The 23520-nt window shown below is 41.7% G+C and overlaps 1 protein-coding gene across 1 annotated transcript in view; it reads right to left on the bottom strand.

Annotated features, from left to right (window-relative positions):
* The window catches only part of Hsd17b11 (hydroxysteroid 17-beta dehydrogenase 11), a 41203-nt gene that overhangs the window by 4356 nt on the left and 13327 nt on the right, over positions 1-23520 (bottom strand). The window contains exons 3-5 of the mRNA XM_036200146.1: positions 19281-19412; positions 17887-17993; positions 9138-9275 (exon numbers count right to left, since the gene is read on the bottom strand). Coding sequence (XP_036056039.1) covers positions 9138-9275; positions 17887-17993; positions 19281-19412 — 377 coding nt within the window. The remainder of the gene's footprint in view (positions 1-9137; positions 9276-17886; positions 17994-19280; positions 19413-23520) is intronic.

The following is a 23520-nucleotide window of genomic DNA, read 5'->3' as shown; positions in this document are numbered from 1 at the left end:
TGACCACCAGGGCCAGCAGAGTGTAGGGAATCCAGTTCAATACCACTCAGTAGCTGGTTGGTTCAAACTTCTAGAGTCTGACCCTAAGTAGTTTATTGTGAGCATATTTTAGCCTGGCACAATTTGGAGAGAAGTTTTCTGGTATAATGCAATCTCCTGTGCACAAGGAGGCATAATCACATCAAAGCTCAATATAAAGTAATTGTCACTTCCTCCAAGAAGATGTGTTCTGGAGATAGGGTACCTGAATTCACTTATGGGCCTAGGGGAGGGTCTGGCATGGTCTCAGTCATACAGATAGGCTGTAGAGGTCACTTGGGCTATTAGTCACCTCCGGTCCTGGCTGTGGGAGCTTGAGGGAACCCTTGGTCATACAGATAACGCAGATCCCCAGACTATTAGCCACCTCCATTCCCAGCCTTCCGGCTTGAAAAATGGGTTATAAAGCCTTTTCTTTGAAACGACAGCCCTATGGATATAACATCCCTGGTTTTCCTAGCACTGTCTGTAGGCCCAAGGACCTCTGCTCCCAATAGGTCTCAAACCATGTGAAGCTAAAAGTGTCAGAATTGAGAGGAGAAAATAGAGTTGGGCAATTATAGGTGGAGATTTTATTCCCCACTTTCAAAAGTATATGAAACAATGAGACAAGACTAGCAAGGAACAGAAGACTTCAGCAATACTAGACGTCAGCTAGGCTGACCCAATGTGGATAAAGTCTCCCTTCACAGCGGCAGACTACATATGCTTTTCAAGAGCATACAGAAACATTTTCTTTAGGGTAGGCCATGCATTAGACCACAAGACAAATCTAGATAAATGTAAGAAGATTGAAATTGAACAAAATATGTTCTGGCTATAGTGGATAAAGCCTACAATGGATTGAAATAAGAAATCAGCAACATAAAGGGAACTGGGAAGTTCGCAATCACGGGGAAGTGAGCAGCACACACGTGTGTATCCAGTGGACTAGAGAAGAAGCTGCAGAAAACCAGATGCTTTGAGATGAAAAGAAGGCAGGCCACAGCAAAATGTATGAGACGCAGTGTGCAGAGGGGAGCCCAAGGCTGGGAACCTACTTAAAAAAGAAGAAGGTATCAAATCAATTGATGTGAAAGTCCATATTGAGAAGCCATCCAGACTTCCAAGGGAAGGAAGCTACCCAGCTATGATGCCTACAAACCAGCACGGCGAGGTAACCCCAAGGGTGCAGTAGCGGTTAGTGCCTTGGTAGTAACCAACAGCCCTCTGCTTGGACTTAAGTCTCTCACTCAACAAGAGGGAATCACAATGGTACTGGAAACCTGGCCAACTACCCAGGGCTGGTGAAGTCCCGGATCTTATAAGAGAACCCACAGCTGTCACTCCACTAAACCATTATGGTCCCTCACTATCTTCTACACAGTTATCCTTTTGAAGTTCTTACCCCCATCAAGGAAGCTTCTCTTTGTAACAGATGGAGACCACCGCACAATTCACAACCCATCAAAAGGCAGAGTTGAAGAGCCCAGTCCAACAGATACATCGACAACACAACCCCTGAACCCGAGGCTTGGGGTCATAGCAGAAGAGGGGAAGACCGTCAGAGCCAGAGGATCAGACTGTGTCCCCAGGAGTGTCAGAAGCTACACCCATCAAATCTCACGAACGGGACTGCTCAAACATGAGCTGAACAAGGACAATGACAGACATGCTAACAGGAAAGGGAGAAGGCTCACCGGGCCTAACCCTTAGGCGAAGAGCTATAGGTGACTAAGGAATGAACGCTGAGAGCAGGAGGAACAGTCTTCCTAGGGAAGAGCACACCAATGGTTATCCAATAACAAACGGTCAATCCTGAAGTCATAAACATACAGGAAACATTATATGGACTAGGAAGGTTGTATTTATATATTAAGCACACACACACACACACACACACACACACACACCACCACCACCACCACCACCACCAACAACAACAACAACAACTTCAATTAAAGAAAAAGAGGCTACAAAATTTGAAGGCGCGGGGGTTGGGGGAAGAGCGGTACATGGGAGGGTTTGAAGACAGGGAAGGGAAGGGAGGAAATAATATAATTATTTATAAAATATAATATAAAAATAAGAAAAACATTAAAAAAATAAGCTCCAAGTCAAAAGTAAACCAAACACAAAGCAAAGCAAATTGAGAAATAGTAAAGATTTAATTATAGGTATCTGGAATAGAGGCCAGGAGAGAGAATCCATAAAATCAAAACTGATTCTTTAAAAAGAACCACAAAATTAATGTTTTAAGCTAGAATAACTAATGAAAGTAGAGGACATAGAATATAAAAGCGGGAATGAAAGCAGGGCCATCTCTAGGACCTCACAGAAATAAAGGTTCTGAGAGCACCATGAACAGCGGTATGCCAGTTAGAGCACCATGAACAGCGGTATGCCAGTTAGAGCACCATGAACAGCGGTATGCCAGTTAGAGCACCATGAACAGCGGTATGCCAGTTAGAGCACCATGAACAGCGGTATGCCAGTTAGAGCAACGTGAACAATGGTATGCCAGTTAGAGTCCGTGTGAAATGCACTGACCCAAGAAATAGCAACCACGGAGACTGACTCAACCAAGAAACTGAGAAATGAACCAGGACTTTAATAAGAAATTCAGGGGTTGGGGATTTAGCTCAGTGGTAGAGCACTTGCCTAGCAAGTATAAGGCCCTGGGTTTGATCCTCTGCTCAAAAAAAAAAAGGAAAAAAAAATCAATAAATACCCAAGACGGCTTATGGAAGACAGGATCTGATTATATAGCTCAGGGAGAACAGACAGAAATCGTTGGGTCTTGGAATTTAAGCCCAAGATGGTCTGTAGCCTGAGATAACCAGCTTAGGAAGCACCAAGATTAGAAGTGTGAGGTGCTACATCTGGTTTACAGGCTGCTGCCTTGATATGCTGCCTTGATATGGGCCCTAAAGTGTGAAGTCAATCAATCAATCATAGGCCGGAACCTCCGAAACTGTGACCCAAAATAAATGCTTTCTCTGTGTAAGTTGATTATCTCTGGTATTTTTCTGTCAGAGTGACAGCAAGCTGACCCATCTCTTATAAGAGTTAGAGCAAGATCAATTGGGTGGAGTGGTTGACACATGCAATCCCAGCAAGTAGAAGGCTCGCTCATCGTGAGTTTGAATGCAGCTTTGGCTGTATGAGATTGAGAAGACGGAGACAGAGAGAATATGAATATGGCCAGAGGATCAAACCTGGCCATCCAGGATTAGAGTACAGTATAGAGGCAAATATAAAGTATATAGTGCAGCTTCTGGCATTCAGCAGGTGAATGTTGTGAAATAATGCTAATGCTATCCGTCTTAGCATTTCAATTGCTGCGACGAAAGACCAGGACCAAAAGCAAGCTGGGAAGGAAAGGGTTTATTTGGTTTATACTTCCATATTGCTATTCAGGACAGGAACTCAAACAGGGCAGGAACCTGGAGGCAGGAGCTGATGCAGAGGCCACGGAGGGGTGCTGCCTATTGGCTTGCTTCCTCTGGCTTGCTCAACCTGCTTTCTTACAGAACCCAGGGATGACCACCCAGCCTTTGCTGGGCCCTCCCCCAGTGATCACTAATTGAGAAAATGTCCTGCAGCTGGATCTTGTAGAGGCATTTCCTCAACTGTGTCTCCTTCCTCTCTATGATTTGTATCAAGTTGACACACATAACCAGCCAGTACATTATCCCAGTTTATTTAATAAAAATAATTCTTAGTTCTCAAGAACTTAATTGGAATGCATGATAATATTTAAATCCCATAAATTTAGACTACAGTGACCTCTAGCTGTCATGCAAAGCCCGTTTCTTTGGAGTGTGTTACGTATATAAACACAGAGGCAAAAAACTACACCTGAGCGCCCTTTAGAGTGAATTTAAATACCAACATGAATATAAGACACATCATTTCAAATTCAGCCACTTAGAAGTGGTTCTAGTTTCTTCAGTGAGAAATCTGGCTTTGTGTAACCAGGTCTGAGGTTCCATTCCACTTCTCATGGGTGAGTTGCTAGATTATCTGTGAGCCTCAGTCGACTCATCTACCAGATAACGAGACAGCATCTGCCCCAGCACTCAAGGTGTAAGAACAAGGATTAAGTGTTTGGCTGGGGTACACATTTTTAAAATGTCCTGTAATTATTTCTTGTATGGATACAGTTTTGCCAGAAGAGGGCACTCTTGCCTTGTCCAGCCCATCCTAGGGTGAGTAAAACCAGCAACAGCTTTAAAATGTGGCATCTGATTTTAATAACTGAGAGAGAGCCGGGGTTTTTAAGAACACAGATGCCAATATGTTAGTTTAGCATCTAAATCCTGAGTAAGAGAGGAAAGCAGCAAGTATTATTTCGGCACACCTGCTTTTGGATTTAATGAGCAAGATTCCCTTCTCAACTGCTCCGCAACCCCAACTGATCTGTTCCTTCCCTTCCTTAAGAGTCAAATTAGGGTTTTATAGTTAATTCAGATGGAGTTAAGAATTGGCTTTTTGAACTAGACAGTCTTGCTTTGGGGCTTTTCGTTTGCTCCTGGATTTTTGTTTTTGTTTTGTTGAGGCAGGGCTTCCCGTGTTGCTGAGGCTGGAAGAGATTCCACCTTCCGAGTGTTGGGACTGCAGGAGTCTGCTAGAAGACCTGGGTTCGTTCTTGCTTTTGTTTCCTGACAAAATTGTGTTGTAACTTAGATGATTCGGGGGTGAGATCTCATGACACTGAAAAGCTTCTGCACAGAAAAGGTCATCACAAGTGAAAACAGACTACAGACTACAGACTGGGACAGAATCTCAGCTTGCTGAACATCCGACAGAAGATTAATATCTAGATTGTACAAAGAACTAAAAACCTAAATATCAAGACACCAAATCCAGGCAAGAAGTAAAAGGAACAGATAGTCCTCATAAGACAAAGTACAAACGTCAATAAACATGGAAAAGACGCTCAGCTTCAGCAGCCACCAGAGAAAGACGACACACTACCCTGAGCTTCTGCCTCCCCTAGTCCGCGTGCCAGCGCTTCCGAAAGCAAATCAGAGCTCAGGTGAGGATGTGTCAGCGTTAAGAATACCAGGACAAGCTCTGCTTTTCCTCTCACACACTGCTGATGGGAAGTGAACCGGAAGGGAGATCAGGATGGAGATCTACCATAAGGTCCAGCTGTACCATTCCCAGGATGATGGGAGGGACTCCACACCAGCCTGACTCAGAGACACTTGCACACCAGTGTTTATGCAGCTTTAGTCACAGTAGTAGCTAAGTGATGGAGAGGATTTAGGTGTCCAACAACAGGGAAATGGGTAAAGAAAATGTGGTGTACACACAGTGAAATTTTCTCAGCTGTAAAGATGAAGTTATGCTCTTTACAGGAAAATGGATGGAGCTGGAGATAGTATTATTAAGTGAATCAAGCCATGCTTTCGCTCATTTGTGACTCCCAGGATGTATATAGATACATACAATTGTGTATGTACACACAATGTGAACGTACAAGCAGGGGCTGGAGAGATGGCTCCATCAGTAAAGTACTTGCTGTGTGGCATGAGGATGTGAGTTCCATCTCCAGCACCCAGTAAAAATTCAAAAAGCAGATGTCTGTAGCGGGGGTGGGGCATGTAAAGTGTTTGTTACAAATTCAAGCTGTAACAGTAAATATACTTTCTTATGCATTTTTGAAGTTAACGTCCTGTAAAATGTATCTATACGTAGTCCTGACATTATAAATTCACTAAATGTGCATCAGCCCATGGTTCTAGGAAACTTAGTTGATCTGACTAAATGTTATTTTTATAACCATTTCCCTGCAAAATATATACTTCAAGATCTTAGCATTACACCCTAAGACAGGAGGGCTCTTTGATTGTCAATCAAAACAAGGTTTCATTACTAACTTCTAACCACACTGTAACTTACCATGATGAATTTTACTTTCCTTTTTCCCCCCTCAAGACAGGATTTCTCAGTGTAACAGTCCTGGCTGTCCTGGAACTCACTCTGTAGACCAGGCTGGCCTTGAACTCACAGAGATCCGCCTGCCTCTGCCTTCCGAGTGCTGGGATTACAAGCCTGCGCCGCCACCACCTGGCGAATTTTACATTTCTAACTCTGCCCCAATCCTAACTGAATCATCTGGCATCTGTTATTAGTATACATTGCATCAGTGTAGAGATCTTCATGAATTGTTACTAGTTTGGTATCACTGGCAAATTGCTCTGTGAAACAAATCGATTCACTTAGCGGTTTCAAAGTAATTAATTAAATACACAAAACAAACATTCCCAGGTTAAAAAGAAAAAAGAAAATGTCCTTATTTAATGTAACCCCAAGGACAATGAATACGCATGGATGGAAAAACTACAGCAAAAACAATTTTTATACTACAAATGGTCTTGGGAGGGTTCACGGCTCAATCATGATCTTTTAGCTCTACAGTGGCTATACACTCTGACACTGCATTTCAAATGTTAACTTCAGCATTTTTCTGGCTGGGCAGCCCAGCTTCCAGAGAGCACAGCAGACACACACACACACACACACACACACACACACACACACACACTCACACACACTGTGCTGCTGTGGTGTTAGGTAGGGCGGGTAGGTCACACACATTTCGGCTCACCAGGCTCTCAGCTGTGATGGTGTCACCACACATGATCCTGCTGTAGGTGGGAGCACCTATGTATGACCGGCTCTGGGGGACTTTTAAACAGCTCCGTATTTTGGTCCAATGTTGGCTTTCCATTCATCCCATAAATTTAAGAGAGAATGTGCCATCTCCCTAAGTGAATTACCTACATATTCCTCATTAATCTCAGATACATTTCACAAAGAACAGCCAAATTGGAAGAGAGCCAAACAAAATGTGAGGGGGTCAGAATAAGCTAAAAATTTCCTGTTACCAATATAATCAAATCGGGAATCCAAATGCATCGCCAAGTACATACATGAATTTATGATAGAAACTTAAGCCAGTGAGGGAAATAATGAGTTAGTACACAATAGAACAGAATAGCTAATGAACTGTTTGGGAAAAGCAACTAGGCTGTGTTGTAACCTCAGTTCTTTCTCAAGCCAAAGTAAGTTGAGGTAAAGATTTAAATGTAGAACGTACAGCCATAAGAGTCTACCGGAAGGACTGGAAGGTGACGTTCCCTGGAAGAGCACCTGCCTGGCATGTGTGCAGAGCACCGAGTCCGGTCCTTAGCACTGTCACCCCCACTTCCTCCCACCCGAGCTACTAGAAAGTGGTTTGGGTAGATATAAGTGTGGCATGGTATCCTTTCCAAATACCTCATGGAGCCTAAAGGCCATGAGGGGAGCAACCAATGTGACATGTAAAGGGATCTCAGATACAAGAAGGGCGGTTTGCTTGAAAATGCTGTAGCTCCCTAGATAAAGGAGCAGATACCAAGAAACAGATGAGCCATGAAAGCAGTTATTAATATAAAGATTACTCATGTATAGAGTTGGCAATGAGTTAAAAAGTGAGCAGAAAGGACGCTGATGAAGAAGTAAGATATCTATCTGCCTTCACTGTGCGTAGACTGTAAACTAGTGCCTCGCTTCTGGAGGGGCACTATGTAGGAATAATGGTAATTTCTAAATATTTGATTTGATATACTAATGACCCTTCATGGATTGACCTGAAGGAAATAATTACCCAAATTTGGAAGTATCCATACACAAAGATACTCATTGCAGTTTTGCTATTTTAAAAATCTGAACAATTTAGTTAATCCTAAAATCATCACCAGAAGACTCTATTATTCTAAAAACTACTATCATTTATGTTAAAGCTCTGAATTTTATGACTCTGAAAATAGGCTCTAATCAGCATAGGGAGACTAATGCAATGCACACAGTCAACGGCGCTGGCAAACTTCGGCATGCACTGTCCAGAAGATACGTTCGGGACATGATGCTGCTTCCTTATGCGTATATAAAGTTCATGAGTGTGACTTAAAGTTTAAACTCTGTCAGGCACAGTGTCTGACACCTTTCATCCCAGCCCTGGAGACACAGAGGCAGGTGGATGTGTTCAAGGCCAGCTTGGTTCACCTGGTGAAATCTTACATCAGTTAAAAAATAAAGCTTAGGGGCTGGAGAGATGGCTCAGAGGTTAAGAACACTGGCTGCTATTTCAGAGGTCTGGAGTTCAATTCCCAGCACCCACATGGTGGCTCACAGCCATCTGTAATGAGATCTGATGCCCTCTTCTAAATAAATAAATCTTAAAAAAAATAAAGTTTATACTTTTATTTAACACATGTAAAGCTGTCTAGAAAGATGTTATTTGATGTTAAGAGAGAGTCCTACCAATGAAGGAAATTTGAAAGAGGTTATTTTCCATTAGTATTTCCTATAATGTTTGAATCTTAAAAATATGCATTCTGGGCCAGGTATGGTGGTGTACATTTTTAATCCCAGCACTTGGGGTAGGGGTGGGGAAGGCGGTGAATATCTGTGAACTAAGCCCAACCTGGTCTACATAGTAAGTTCGAGGCTAGTCAGAACTACGTAATTAGACCTGCATTATGATCCCTAAGACATTAAAGCTAATGCCAAAGAGATGAAAGATGAAAAACCATCCCCAGCGCTAATTCTCTAGGATTTTTTTTTTTTTTAACCAAAGAAACAGTTTGGTCTAGAACTCATTTTGGAAGATAATCTCTAAACACACCAAGGGAAGAATTTTCACACCGTAGCACCAGAGTCACCTATGTGGCTTTTGACCAGGGATCCAGGAAGCATCCTCACCACTACCCTACCTCAACCAAACAATGTAAGTCATCTCTGGGGTTGGAGAGACCAGCGTTTGTCCCAATTACTCCGGACACACGAGGGTCTACGTGAGTCTGGATACCGCTGATCCAGGGTGGCAGAAACAAAGCAAAGTTTAGACAGTTCACCTGTGTCATCAGATCTGCGTTACAATCACGCTCTCCGCACTTCCTTTGTTTCCACACCTGTTTTCCCACAACCTACAAGACCTGAAAGCAAGGTGAACTGATAGCATCGGATGTCAGCTATTTCAGGGATTACTCTGTTCAGGAGCCCCTTCCACCCACCAGAGTGAGATCCATAGCAACCGCTCGCACTGCGCTCTGGTCCCAGCTTACTTGGTACTCGGGTTCTTGATGAAGCCGGTGTTGATGAAGTTAGGGCAGAGACACGATGTTTTGACGCCGGTTCTTCCCAGGGCGGCCAGCTCGTCAGTCAAGGCTCTGTGGAAGCCAACAGCGGCAAACTTGCTAGAACTGAAAGAAGGGAGTTTGCAAGTAGACTCAAGAACACTGTGGTCCCGCAGTTAGGCAACCCTTCTGACCAGCTGCGGGGGCACCCCTCCCTCCTCACAGGCCTGGGGCAGATTCAGTGGCGCACGAAAGCCTCAGGCACAGGGCACGCAGTATTTCCCACGTTACATCCCTAATCGGCTGGATTTCACTGCGTTAAGTGAGCTGACAGGAGACTTGCTTTCACTGGTGCTGTTTCCATGAACTCCAGGTCACTGTAAATCTGTTCATTATTTATTCTAAAACAGTCATGGGATTCAGTGAGAAGCTCTTCTGTACACACCCATTCTTCCTTTAAGTCACAGCTTAGCTTCCTCAGAGTCTACTCCCCAAACACCACCACCACCACCACCACCACCCCCGCATTATACAACACTCTTAAGCTTTCTAGGAAAGAATGTTTCAGACCTGTAATGAAACACTGACTGTATTTAATTTTTTGTATATATAATTTAAAAAAATTATCTGTTCCTGAAACTGTATGCATGCGTGTGTGTGCAAGTGTGCTATGTGTATATATTTGTGTAAAGGCAAGATTTTAACATTTTTTTTTTTTTATTAATGCACTTCACTTTATTTTTTGAGACAGGGTCTCTCTCTGAACCTGGAGTTTGCCCACTGGCTACTCTGGCTGATCAGCAAGCCCCAGAGATCCTCCTCTCTCTGCCTATCCAGTGCTGGGATCCCAGGCATAGGCATGTGCTGCTGGGCTTGTTGGGGAGGTGGGGGATCTGAACTCGGTTCCTGAGCTTGTGTGGTCAGCCCAGCAGCTGACTGACAGAGCCATCCCCCAAGCTCCTTTTCTCTTACACCTTTACTATACTCTCTGTGACTCTATTGGTGACAAATGAGTCACCAGGGCCTCGCCTAGGACTGGCTTCTTAATAGGTACTCAGTAAATATTTGTCAAATAAATGAATCATAGTGCAAAGCAATTCTTACAAAAACATCTTCATTTGGAAATATTGCGAAACTACTCTAAATGGACTTTATTTTTCCAGGTAGCTTTAAAAAGAGCTTTATTGAAACATAAAGTATATAATACTTTAAATTTTATATTAAAGCATATAATATTTTATATTAAAGTATATAAAGGTATATAATTCAATCATTTGTTGGCATCTTACATTACTAATTTAAAAACTGTCATAAGAGACGTATAACATAAAATCTGTCACCTCAAGTGTCTAGTTCAGTGACATTAATAACCACATGGTTTATGCTTTTAAATCTCTATGAATAAGAAATTAGATAAGGTTTCCATACATGCTTATTAATTAAGTTGTACTTCGAGAAACAGAAAGCTGTAGGGAGGGTTTTGTTTTTTTTTAAAGCCTAGAAACATACTGAACCATAAATAAAATACTGTTGGTTTCAATAATGAGTTGGAAAGTACATTGAAAAACGTCACAAATAAAGGTGATGACATCTAAGATTAATTAATGTAGGGCAGGAGCTGCTCCCAGTTAATCAGATGCTTTCTTCCACTCAAACTTCACAACTCCGTGATGGAGGTGTTTTTATGAGTGTGGTTTACCAAAGCGGAAGTCAAGGTTGGAGCCGCAAAGTACAGTGGTAGAACCACACTGGAACTGGGGGCGAGAGCAGAGGCCGGGGTTCAGTTCCCGGCATCCACAGGACTGCTCACAGTTGCCTGTAACTCCAGTTGCAAGGGATCGAACACCCTCTCTGGCCTCCACAGGCACCAGGCACACATGTGGTATACATACAAACAGGCAGGCAAAACAGTCACACACACAAAATAAAAATAAAAAACCTTAAAAAAAAAAAAGTAATCCATAAATCAGACCCGAATATCCTACAACTTAAAGGTGATGTGCTCCTGGCCAAATCATCAAGTAAAAACAAACAAACAAACAAAAACAACAACAAAAACAAACAGCTGAACATCTGCAACACATAAGCAGGAGAAAAGGTTAAAATATAGCAGCTTGGGTGAGGAGTGCTGGCCTGGCCTGTGGGAGGTACTGAGTTTGATCCTCAGCGCTTCAAAACAAAACAAAACTCATTGAAAAAAATGAAAGCTTTAAGACTAATAAGAGGCTTGTTCCAATAGAAAAAGACTCAAGGAAATTAGAAGAAAAGCCACAAAATAAAATATCAACAGAAACAGATGTATAAACAAGCTCATTTAGGTCATAACCCATAGAGTATACACACTAGCATTTTTCTCTAATAAGTAATGGTCAAATAATGTGAAACTCATACTTTCTCAGTTTGTCTTTTGATATACAGGTGGATTTCCTCATATTGAGCCTAATAATCTTTTAAACTCTGGATCCTAGCTTTTAAAATAAATTGAGATTACAACAAACCTATCAGAGCTTTCTGTTTTAAACCAGCCCTATGTGAAAGGCAGTTTGACAAGGGCGTCGAATTCATTGACGTTCAACAAATTCACGGTGCCCGCCTTCTTGATTCAGAGTCACGTCCAAGAGTTTACACCACAGAAACCATCAACTGTGTTTCTAAAGGTTAATGTTGGGGGAAAGCTCACGAAAGTGAACAGCTGAGAACAAGTTAAATTGCCTGTGATGGGCAGCTTCGGATCCCATGCTCAGGTCACTCCAGTTATCAAGCAGTCAAATCTGTACCACTGGATCCAAGTTGGTGTAGACATTGAAGCCTAGAACTCACTTGTCTGAAGGCACTTTGGGGACATGATGGTCTTGCTGAGCTTGAGGTTTATAGGGGGTCGGTTGACCTGCTGGTGGCTAATCCTCAAAAGGGAGGAAGCCTGCCAGAGATTGGCTGTGGCTCCTCCCTGGGTCTGGAGTTTTGCTATTTCTAGTAAGTGAAAGAATCCTGAGAAAATCTTGACAATAATGAATAATTAAGTGGTGACACACATACTATCACGTCACAGAAAATGAAAATGATGCTGGCGGGTGGGGTGTGGTGGTGCACGCCTTAATCCCAGCACTTGGGAGGCAGAGGCAGGTGGATCGCTGTGAGTTTGAGGCCAGCCTGGTTTACAAAGTGAGTTACAGGACAGCTAGGGATACACAGAGAAACCCTGCCTCAAAAAAAAAAAAAAAAAAAAAAAAAAAAAAAAGAAAGAAAGGAAGGGAGGGAGGGAGGGAGGGAGGAAATGATGCTGGCATATATGATGTACAACCTAATAATTTTAAATTAAAAATGCAAGACTATATTGCAGTTGGGCTTTTGTTGTTGTTGTTGTTTGTTTTGTTTTGTTTTGTTTTTGTAGCTTGTTTGTTTGTTTTGAGACAAAGTCTCACTATGCTCCACAGGTTGGCTTTGAACTTGCTATACAGCCCAGGCTGGTCTTGAACTTGTAATCTTTCTGCCTCAGTGACACTAGACAGGGCTAACTACAGATTTCCTTTCTCTCTTTCTTTCTCCCCGCTCTTCCCCCTCGCCCTCTCTTTAAACTCAGGACCGAGTACAGACTGGGCTAGTACTCTCCCGCTCCAGCGCTTGTTCTTTGAAAGTGTCTCTCTGTACAGCCCCCATGGGCCCTGAACTCACAGCCCCCGATGTTCTTGCTTCTACCTCCAATACCGAGATGCAGGTGCACACCACCACAGCCACAACTAAAGGCAGGTGTTTTTCTTACATGTGTGACTGTGTTTAAAGTGTCCAAAAAGTTGTACCAAATGCTTAACTTGGTTATCTGAGTTTGGTGAAATTATCAATAATTTTTTTTTTTTTTTTTTACTAAAATCTGTTTTCTGAGTTTTTCTCCTTAAGTGAATCAAAAATGCAAAAACAGCTCAGAATTAACAGTTTCAAGTGTCTAAAAGAAGAAGGGTATGCATGGATTACATGCATCAATGATTAACTCTGAGCCACCAATAATGTGTCAGTGTGGCTTTAAGACATGGTACTTCCCCTTGGAGTCTGTCAGCCAAGATCAAGCCCAGATTTGGATTTTCTACTTCCTGTTCCTCCTGTCTCCTGTCCTCTGACTGTTGTATTAGTCTGCATCTGCCTGAAGGCTGTGAACTGTCCCTGAGTCTATATCTTTCTGCCTTTGAGTAATTGTGTGTGTTTGTGTCTACCAGAGGGTCTGCTCTGCATTCATTGAACAGCACAGAAAGCTGTTCACATGGGGAAGGGATCAGATACTCTACAGAAACCTTTAACATACATTTACAAGGGATTAGGTCGCAGCCTCCAACTAATCCCAATTGACCCTGACTGACCCAGATAACAAACATCATTGTTAATCAACCACGTCCATAAATAGTTGTTTTAGCCTTTATGGTAGATTTTAGGAAGCTGCTTTCCATTTCTGTATTTGTTGCTTTCAGCAAATGATTCATATGCATTGCTCTGGATCAGGGACATGGAAGAGTGAGTTAAGATAGCAGCTATGCATTAGCTTAGGTTGTACGAATTGATTACATGGAAAATCCAAGGATACTAAGGTTGGTTGGTACACTGCTCTCTTAAAGGAAGTGTACCGGGTAGTTTTATGTCAATCTGACACAAGCTAGAGTCATTGAAGGAGGGAGCCTCAGTTGAGAAAATGTCTTTATAGGATTGAGCTGTAGGCAAGTCTGTAAGGCATTTTCTTAACTGGTGATTGATGGGGGAGGACCAGCCTACTGTTTGTGGTGCCATTCCTGGGCTGGTGGTCCTGGGTTCTATACCACAGCAAGCTGAGTAAGCCACAGGGATCAAGCCAGTAAGCAGCATCCCTCCACAGCCTCTGCATCAGCTCCTGCCTCCAGGTTCCTGCCCTGTTTGGAGTTCCTGTCCTGACTTCTTTCAGTGATGAACAGTGATGTGGAAGTGTAAACAAACCCTTTCCTCTCCATGTTGCTTTGGTCATGGTGTTTCATCACAGCTAACAGTAACCCCAATGAAGACAGGGAGGTTAAACAGGCTGAGTCCACAGAAGGATGGCAGTCTCATATGACCTCAAGCTGTGTTGTTAACTCTGGCTGTGAGGTCCTGCCTAAGTTCCAGTCTCTGAGAATGTAAGAGAGATTTTCAGAATGTTGCATCAACATAGAGTAGGTTTGCACTTTAGGGTGAACTAGATACGAATATAGGAAACCTAAAAGTGAGCAGACTACCCATACCCTTTGCAACATTACCTCTATTCTCCACTACAGTCAGGATTGTTATTTCTGACTTCCAGTCATGTTTTAAGCAACATGTCATTGTAAGCTAATGTTCACATTTAGTTTTACTGAGTATTCCAATACTGGCTATGTGCGTTGACAAAATATATTTCCAAGCTAACTGTTTTCTTTTAAAAATCAACTTTGAAGTTGGGGGCAGGGAAGGAGTATTGGGTCTTAAACACAGGACAAACAGCTTAGGTGCCTATTTAACATATCAGGACAGATGTTGGTTGCCAAGTTCTCCCAGCATCCCTCAGTCCTGCCTGTTACAGGGCATGGCTGGCATACCCCGCCCCCTACCCTAAACTTCTCCAGCCCAGGGGCTGGGCTGCCCTTCCCCCAGCCGCCCTTCCCTATATTATCCCTCCATTTTGGCTGTGCCAGCCTCTTGGCCAGTCTCTCGGTCCAGGCTGCCCCTCTCCATCAGCGATCCTCTCCCGCTTCCCCTCCTCCTTCTAACATAGCTCAGGGTCATGTCTGCTGTGGGATGGTCATTCTGTATGCTGTGGATATATGTTGCTGCTAGTGGTTAACAAAGATGCTGCTTTGACCTATGGCAACACAGGAGTCAGCCAGGCAGGAAATCCAAGACAGGAGAAAGAAGAAAGGCAGGGTGAGAGAAGACGCTGTGAGCCACCACCTGAGAAGCAAGATGTAATGGAATTCGGGTAAAGCCACAAGACATGTGGCAATACATAGATTAATAGAAATGGGTTCATTTAAGATGCAATAGCTAGCTAGCAATAAGCATGAGCCATAGACCAAACAATTTGTAATTAATATAAGCCTCTGTGTGTTTATTTGGGATCCAGCAGCCATGGGACACAGGAAAACTTTTGACTACTCATGTCCACTCTGGACTCTCCCAGATGTCTCTGCCTTTGGCTATGCTCTCCCACATCTATAATAAACTTTCTCCTCCACTATACCTAGGAGCTGTCATGTCCTTTCCTTTTTATTTTATTATTTTCACTCAAGGGAGGGGGTAGATCAGGGAGAAGTTAGAGGGAGAAATGAGAGGCTGTGACTATGATCAAAATACAATGCATGAAATTCTCAAAGACTTAATAAAATATTATATTAAAAACTCAAGATACCATAAAAAAAACACTTAACAAACATCAAAAATCATCTTAGGGAAGAATCAAAAGAGCTTTATTCTTCCACACTATGAATTCAGTTTGTCACTATGTACTTTTCATGTTAATCACTGAAACTGTTCAGCTATAACTCCTCAAGTATGATTAATCTTCTCCCGATAAGACAGTCAGAGAGTTATAAGAAATTCCGTTGCTGTGACAACCAACTACAGTGAGAGGTGAGGGCTCGGTGACAGAGAAAAGAACCAGCAATTCTGTCTTTCCTTCGTTCATCCCACAAACAGCAACTGGAGAACACAGAATCAGTTTCCAGTGGCCATATTCTGGGAGCTGAGAGGTGGGGCCCTATTGCCTTTTGTGACTATACAGAAGTGGAAGTGAAATTCCAGCAGGTACCCTCCAGTTACTGAGCAAACTCAGGACCCCAGAGTCAGTGCTAAGTTAATGCATTACAGGATTTACACTAGATTCTGTTATTAAACTATGTTATGGATGAGGAAAACTCAGCACAGAAGAGGTGAGCAACTTAGCCTAAGGTCCTAAGCCAGTCAATGCTCACATCATCACCCCATAAGAATCCTATCCTAGAAACATCCCAGATGTTCATAACGGTTGAACAGCAAACAGGTTGCCATATAGTCACAGGATACAAAACTATATAGGATCAAACAATAGCCACTAATGGCATTATGGGCACATCTCTCAAATACAGTTAGATTCCGTGTACATAAAGGTCAAATACAGGCAAATTTAACCTGTGTTGTTTCAGGTGGTTTGTGGTTGTCTGTGGTGGTACCTAGGAAGAGCACTAAGAGGCTCCAGGGGTGGTGGCTTTTTTAAAAAATTATTATTTCTTAATGGATGCATCTACTTTGAAGTAATTCATTTTTTATTATTATTATGCTTCTAAAAAGTGTTACAATTAAAAGGCTGCGTCAGGGCCAGGTTGTAGCTCAGTGTAGAGTGCTCACCTGGCATGCACAGGCCCCTGGGTGTGGTCCAGCACTGCAGAGACTAGGCACACTGGGACACACACCTGTAAGCCCAGGCCTTGGGAGGTAAACATAAGATCAGGAGTTCAAGATCATCCCTGGCTTGGCCACATGAGACCCTGTCTCAAGAATTAAAAAAAGAGGGAGGAAAGGAGGGGAAGAAGGAGAAGGAGGAGGGAGGGAAGGAGGGAGAGAGAGAGAGAGAGAGAGAGAGAGAGAGAGAGAGAGAGAGAAACACAAAAAGAAAGAAGGAAAAAGAAAGTAGTGTGTTCACTTAGAAGCATCCAGGCTCAGTTGACCACTTGTTACCAACGTCTGATGACCTGGTTTTCTGCTGGTAGAGGTCTTCAGTGTCTACAAAAATCCCAGACCTGAGCTGGAGTATCCCTTTACATTGTGTGAAGAGGTGTCACTGTGGTTTGTTTAATAGAGAGCTGGATAGCCAATAGCTGGGCAGGAAGAGGTACTTCTAGGGACAGAGAGGACCCAGAGAGGAAGAAAGGTGGGGACGCCAGCTGGATGTAGAGGAAGCAGGACATGCAAGAGGAGAGGTAAAAGCCATGAGCCATGTGGTGGTACATAGATTAATTTAAGTTATAAGAGCTATTGGGACAAGCCTAAGGTAAGGCCAAGCTTCATAATTAATATTAAGTCTCTGTGTCATGATTTGGGGGCTGGCAGTCCAGAGAAAGACTGACTCCAAACCAGTGAAGGTTTGACCTGCTCACAGACGAGGCTGACAGCTGAGACTCCAGTGGGCATCTGGAAAGCTCAGAAACCACAGAGCCTTAGCTCAGACAGAGGTCCACGCACTGCTCTGTGGTTACAGTTATCACTGATGACACCCTCGTCACTTGTAAATATGGTCATTCCTCTTTGTAAGCTATTTTGCTGCTGTCCCCACAGTACAAAAACACTACTCTGTTGCTTCTCGTTGCTAGAAGGCATGGAAAAGGTTTTAAGTGACTGTCTGGTAAATGGACCAGTGACTCCAGAGACCTCTAGGACAGCTTCTGAGGTTCACTGAAAAGGGGCTTAACAGTTGATGATACTGTTAATCCCAAGACTTTTCGTAGCTCTTCCTCTTCGGTCAACTTCGAATCTATTATCAGGATGACGGTAGTCCTCAATAGACAGGCTAAGAAAGATTAAGTGCCTAAACTCTAAAAAGAATAATATGTACCCATGCATGTACCTATACATGTGTGTAAACATACATATGTAAGTACAAGTAGGTAGGTGATAAATTTGTTTTTATATATGTGTGCATCTTATATAAAAGTTTCCAAGGATATAACCAAAATAATAAGATATAAAAGCATACAAGTTATGCATAAAAGTCAGTGGAGGAAAAGTACTCACTTACCAGTAAGCCAGCAAGAAGGGAACCACCGTGTGCCCAGCTGCCGACGCCACTGTGACAATATGGCCGTGATTGTTCTTCATCATCTCTGGAAGAAATGCCTTTGTGGTCTAGAAATAATTTTTATTAAAAAAATACATTATTTCTGGTTTCACAGGCTCATAGAGAATACTGTGGATCAAAGGTATGTCTCCAAACACTGTTCCTGATATAAATGAAGACACCTTACTGCCAAGCACAGCAGCCCAGACAAATGGACAGGCCATCACATAAGAGTAACTACAGGAGAAGCTCAGAATGTTGAGAAGCCATCTCGTGTCAACTGCTCACTGCTCATATTTCGAACCTCTTTACCTCTTGCCTTTGATGTCTTCTACCATCTCAGACACTGATGAGGAATGACATACTGGAGTGCAGGAAGGTTAACACTTAGTATTAAATTACTAGACAATAACTTGATCATGATCTCAAATTACCACAAAGACCAATCTTCTGATAGTTACTGATTGATTCGTATACCAAATACTTACTGAGCACCTGCGTGCTGGGGACATACAAACAAATAAGATAGCACACTATATTTCACCAAGCAAAAACATAGAAAAACAGACATCAGTGGTTTGGGAAAAGTAGGGCTAAGAGCACACTGCTCCTCCACCAGCTCCAGTCACTCCAAGCTCACACTCAAGAAATTACCAAGGGCTCTTTTATGAACTAGCTGTCTGGTAACTATTTGAAGTCTTCAGAAACACACACTAGTGTCCTTGAATGGTGAGTTCCATGATAAAGTCTGCAGCCTTTGAGGCCAAGAAATGGGGCCTGAGTCTCACAAGAATTTGAAAGCACACCACACTCACCCTTGTTATATAGACAAAGACTTGGGTGACCTCTGTCTCCTTTCCGTCTTTCTATGCTGTCACAGAGATGTGTGCAAATATAAAATCAAAACCTATGAGTGTGGCATGATGATGCATGCCTGCTAACTCAACACTTTGAAGATAGAGGCAGGAGGATCAGGAATTCAAAGCCAGCCTCAGCTATATATTGAGTTTATGGTCAGCCTGCGCTACCTGAGACCTTGATACTAAACTTGACTCAAAACGTACACAATACCTGAAACTTACAATGACTTACTTCATTATTAATTTTGGAAGGTGCAACTGTTGGCAAATGTAGTCATATCATTAGAAACAAACTATTATTTTTTCCCAGACAGGGTTTCTCTGTGTAGCCCTGGCTGTCCTGGATCTCGCTCTGTAGACCAGGCTGGCCTCGAACTCACAGAGATCTGCCTGGCTCTGCCTCTCAAGTGCTGGGATTAAAGGCGTGCACCACCACTGCCTGGCTAGAAACGAACTCTTAATCTTTGAGTAATTTGTAAAAGAAATTACACTCACCCAAAAGTGTGCAAGTACATTGACTTGGAAAGTCTTTTCAATTTGAGCATCTTGCGTAGCAAACAAATCTGAAGAGTAGACAACGCCCGCGTTATTTACCAGAATGCTGACATCTCCAACTTCTTCCTTTACCTTAAACATCAAAAGAAAAATTATATTCATAAAAAAGAAAGTTATATTCCTTAAGTGGTTTGACTGTAGATTTGCATATACTGACTATTAAAAGAGCATATGTTTTTAATCTATGGAGCATGGAAAAAAAGTAGTTCTGTTATCTATATAGACCAACACGGGGTAAAAGATCCTTCTCATTTTACGTACTTACATCCAAAGTAGCTCTGTTTAGAATTCTTTCAAAATTTAGTCTATTGGCTTTACTCTGTTGATTATGGCTAAAGTGATGTTTGGATAAATAGCATTGATTTTAAAATGCTTCTTGTAAAGGTAAGCAGAAATCAGTTAAATTTATTAGCAGATTCTAGGACAGGTTACAGGAAATTGTGTAAAACTGGCTACACTGTTAACAAATCTGTTTACTTCTTGTCATGATTATTTTGTTCTGTTGCTCACTAACCATTCTCCGGTGGGTGGCAAAGGCGTAGGAGTGTGGAGTAGGTGTTTTGGTTAGCCTTGAGTTGAGTATTGACTCTGCCCCCGTCTGGACTTTAAATAAATTTCCATTGCTGCTCTTAGAATAGAGTTAAGAATGTAGCTCATTATATTACTGTGAGGACATTGAAACAGCATGTAAATAAGCTATCTGGTACAAATTATAATGTACTATTACTATTATTATTATATCATCAATACACATTCATTTATACCTATGTCCAAGGGATATGTTTGTAGATTCTTTTCTTGACCTGAGAAGATCTCAATATGGAAATATATGAGGTACATAATTTAAATATTATATATAGCTGGGCATGGTAGTTTACATCTTTAATTCCAAAACTCTGAAGGCAGAGACAGGTATATCTCTGTGAGTTTGAGTATAATACGATACACATAGAGAGTTCTAGGCCAGCCAGGACTGCATAGTGAGACCCTGTCTCAAAACAAAACAAAAGCACCAACAAAAAACTTACACACGCATGGTTTCTAACATGTAAGTGTTTCCTCTTGATAATTAGCGTCTCTCTTTGGTATTAGTTCAAAAGGAAGAACATTCGAGAAACTAAAGTGATTATAAGAGAGGGCTTATATAAGCCACTGAAGCTAGATTTCAGAAGTTATTGCAGCTATGGGTAAAATGATTTCAGTTGAGAAAGTACAACCCTAATAATAGGGCTGGCTGCCAAGGGCTGTACAAGGCTGCCTTTGAGCAGTGAAGGCTGAACTTCTGGTCATACATTTTTTCCGTGGGATTGCAGCATCTTCTGGGTTCTGCTGTAATCACTGACAGCACCTGTAAACAGACGCTCACAGACTCTTGGAGTTGGCACTCCTTTTCATAACGTGGGAGCACCAGGGCTCTAGCAGGTCTAGCCGGGCAGGTGTCACATGAGAGCTCTTGTTTTAGCCTGTGAGTAGTTAGGCTTCCTGTCTGCACGGGCCCTCAAGTCGGACAGCACTGTGCTGCACATTGGGGTCTAGGCAAGAGCCGACTTCTCCTAACCAAGCTGCCGTTACCTGGGGCAGTGCCAAGGCAATGCTGGGGGACTGAGAAGTGGCAAGAGCCTCTTGGAGGCCTCTGCTCAGTTGTGCATTCAGGATTAGCTCATTCTTCTCCGTATTTCATGTTCTCTGTAATACTTCAAGGCAAGGACTCCTGTTGGCCCTTGTTTAAAGTTAAGAAACAGGAACCAATAGAATGGTCTAGGATATTAAAGGGTAGAACCTGGACTCTTCCAGATCTCCACAAAGAACCTCACACAGAGAGGCTGCCAGGGAACAAAGGTTCAGCAGTGCCCAGGGAAGCTTCTGTGGACATGCCAAAGTCTCATGGACAGGACTGAATCATATCAGGGTGCAATTAAGGCAGTAAGGGCTGAGTAACAGTATTTGGTCCTTCATCTACAATATCAACACTCCCATCCCTAGAGCACAGTATGACAATTATTAGCAATGCCATAAAATTACTGTTTTCCCAAACACTATCAACTTTTTCTTCTTTAAAAATATTTATTTAGAAGATATATGTTTAGTATATTTATCCAGTAAAACATTACAATTTTGTATCTATACAAAGAGTTTTTTTTTTTCTCTCCTGTTTAATAACTCAATTGATTATTTAGGGACAATGTGGGTTTGAATCTATAATCTTACATCTTAGGTCCAGCAAGATGAGTAGTTTCTTTCTTTCTTCCTTTCCTTCTTTCTTTTTAAGGTTTACTAATTATGTATTCAGTGTTCTGCCTGCATGTACACCCGCATGCCAGAAGAGAGCATCAGATCTCATTATAAATGGTTGTGAGCCACCATGTGGTTGCTGGGAATTGAACTGAGGACCTCTGGAAGGGCAGCCAGTGCTCTTAACCTCTGAGCCATCTCTCTAGCCCGAGAAGTTACTTAATTGTAACAGTTCTAGTGATTTTTTTTTTTTTTACAGATGCCTTAAAAAAATCTTTTTTTTATTTTTCATTGTCTTTTTTTCCCCAGGATGGAAATGCTGCCAAATTTGCCTATTTTTTAGAAAAGAAAGCAAGTTGACAGTTCAGTTGGGTAGGCAGTCACATGGCTAACTCATTTAACCGTAACTACCAGCCCCATGGTATATCATCTTAGTCTACAGTCCAGTGGACATAGTAGGCACAGAGAGGTTATCCTATTATCTGACAAAACAGACTTCAAACTAAAACTAACTGGAAGAGAGAAAGAGGGACGCATCATTTTAATCAAAGGAACATTTTCTCAAGGAGACATTAGTATCTTAAACACATAGGCACCAAACTCTGGGGCACCCAATTTCATAAAAAACAAACAAACAAACAAAACTACTACTACTAGATTTAAAGACACAGATTAATATCAATCCAATAATAGTAAAGGATTTCAATACCCCACTTTCTCTAATAGGTCATCTAAACAGAAACTAAACAGAGAAACACCAGAATTAGTTATATCATACATCAAATGGACCTAACAAATACCTACAGAACATTCCAACCAAACACCAAAGAATATACATTCTATTCAGCAGCAAATGGAACCTTGTTTAAACTGGACCACATCCTGGGGCACAAAACAAATCTTTAAAAATTCAAAGAGAAATCACTCCTTGTATCCTATCTGACCACAAAGCAACAAAACTTAAAATTTACACCCAATAAATCTTTAGTAAATACACAAACTCATGGAGGTTAATTAAGCAGCACTTTAACTTTACTGAGTGATAAATGAGCCTGAGAAAAAATTCAGAAAAATAAAAAATTTCCTAGAACTAAATGAAATGAAAACACAACACAATAAAACCTCAGGTACAAATTGAAGGCAGTCTTATGAGGGGAAATGTATAACTCTAAGTGGCTATATTTAAAAAATCAGAAAGAGCATAAATAAATGACTTAATGATACAGCTCAAAGGTTTGGAAAAACAAGAACAAACCAAATCCAAACCCAATCAATGGGAAGAAAAACAGATCACAGTGGGAATCAACAAAATAGAAATGGCAACAACACATAATACAAAGAATCAACAAATCTAAGAGCTGCTTTTTTTTTTTTTTTTTTGAGACAGTAAACAAGATTGATAGACCCTTGGCTCAACTAACCAAAAGAAAGAAAGAGACGACCCAAATTAACAAAATCAGAAATAAGCATGAAAATTTTACAGCAGATACCAAAGAAAGTCAGGATATTATAAGGGAATATTTTTAGAAACCTGTATACCATTAAGATATTTTTGAAAATCTGAAAAAAAAAAAAGGATGAATTTCTAGATTCAGCCAAATTAAACCAAGAAATCTACAACCTAAACAGGTACACAACAAATGAGGAGATTTAAATAATAAAAAGCCTTTCAGCTAAAAATCAAAACAAAACAAAAACACAAAACAAAACAAAAACAGGCCAGGGCCAAATGGATTCACAGCAGAATTTTACCAATCTGTCAAAGAAGATCAGCAGGCAATCCTTCTTCAACTGTTCAAAAGAACAGAAACATCAAAGAGCACTCCCAAGCTCTTCTATGAAATCAGTATCACTTGAAGAAGACCCAAACCAGGAAGAGAGAGAGAGAGAGAGAGAGAGAGAGAGAGAGAGAGAGAGAGAGAACTACAGTCCAACATCCCTGATGAAC

Source organism: Onychomys torridus, chromosome 10, assembly GCF_903995425.1.
Source record: "Onychomys torridus chromosome 10, mOncTor1.1, whole genome shotgun sequence".
NCBI lineage: Eukaryota > Metazoa > Chordata > Mammalia > Rodentia > Cricetidae > Onychomys > Onychomys torridus.
The sequence above is the reverse complement of the archived record's forward strand: the minus strand, read 5'-3'. Positions and strand labels throughout refer to the sequence as shown.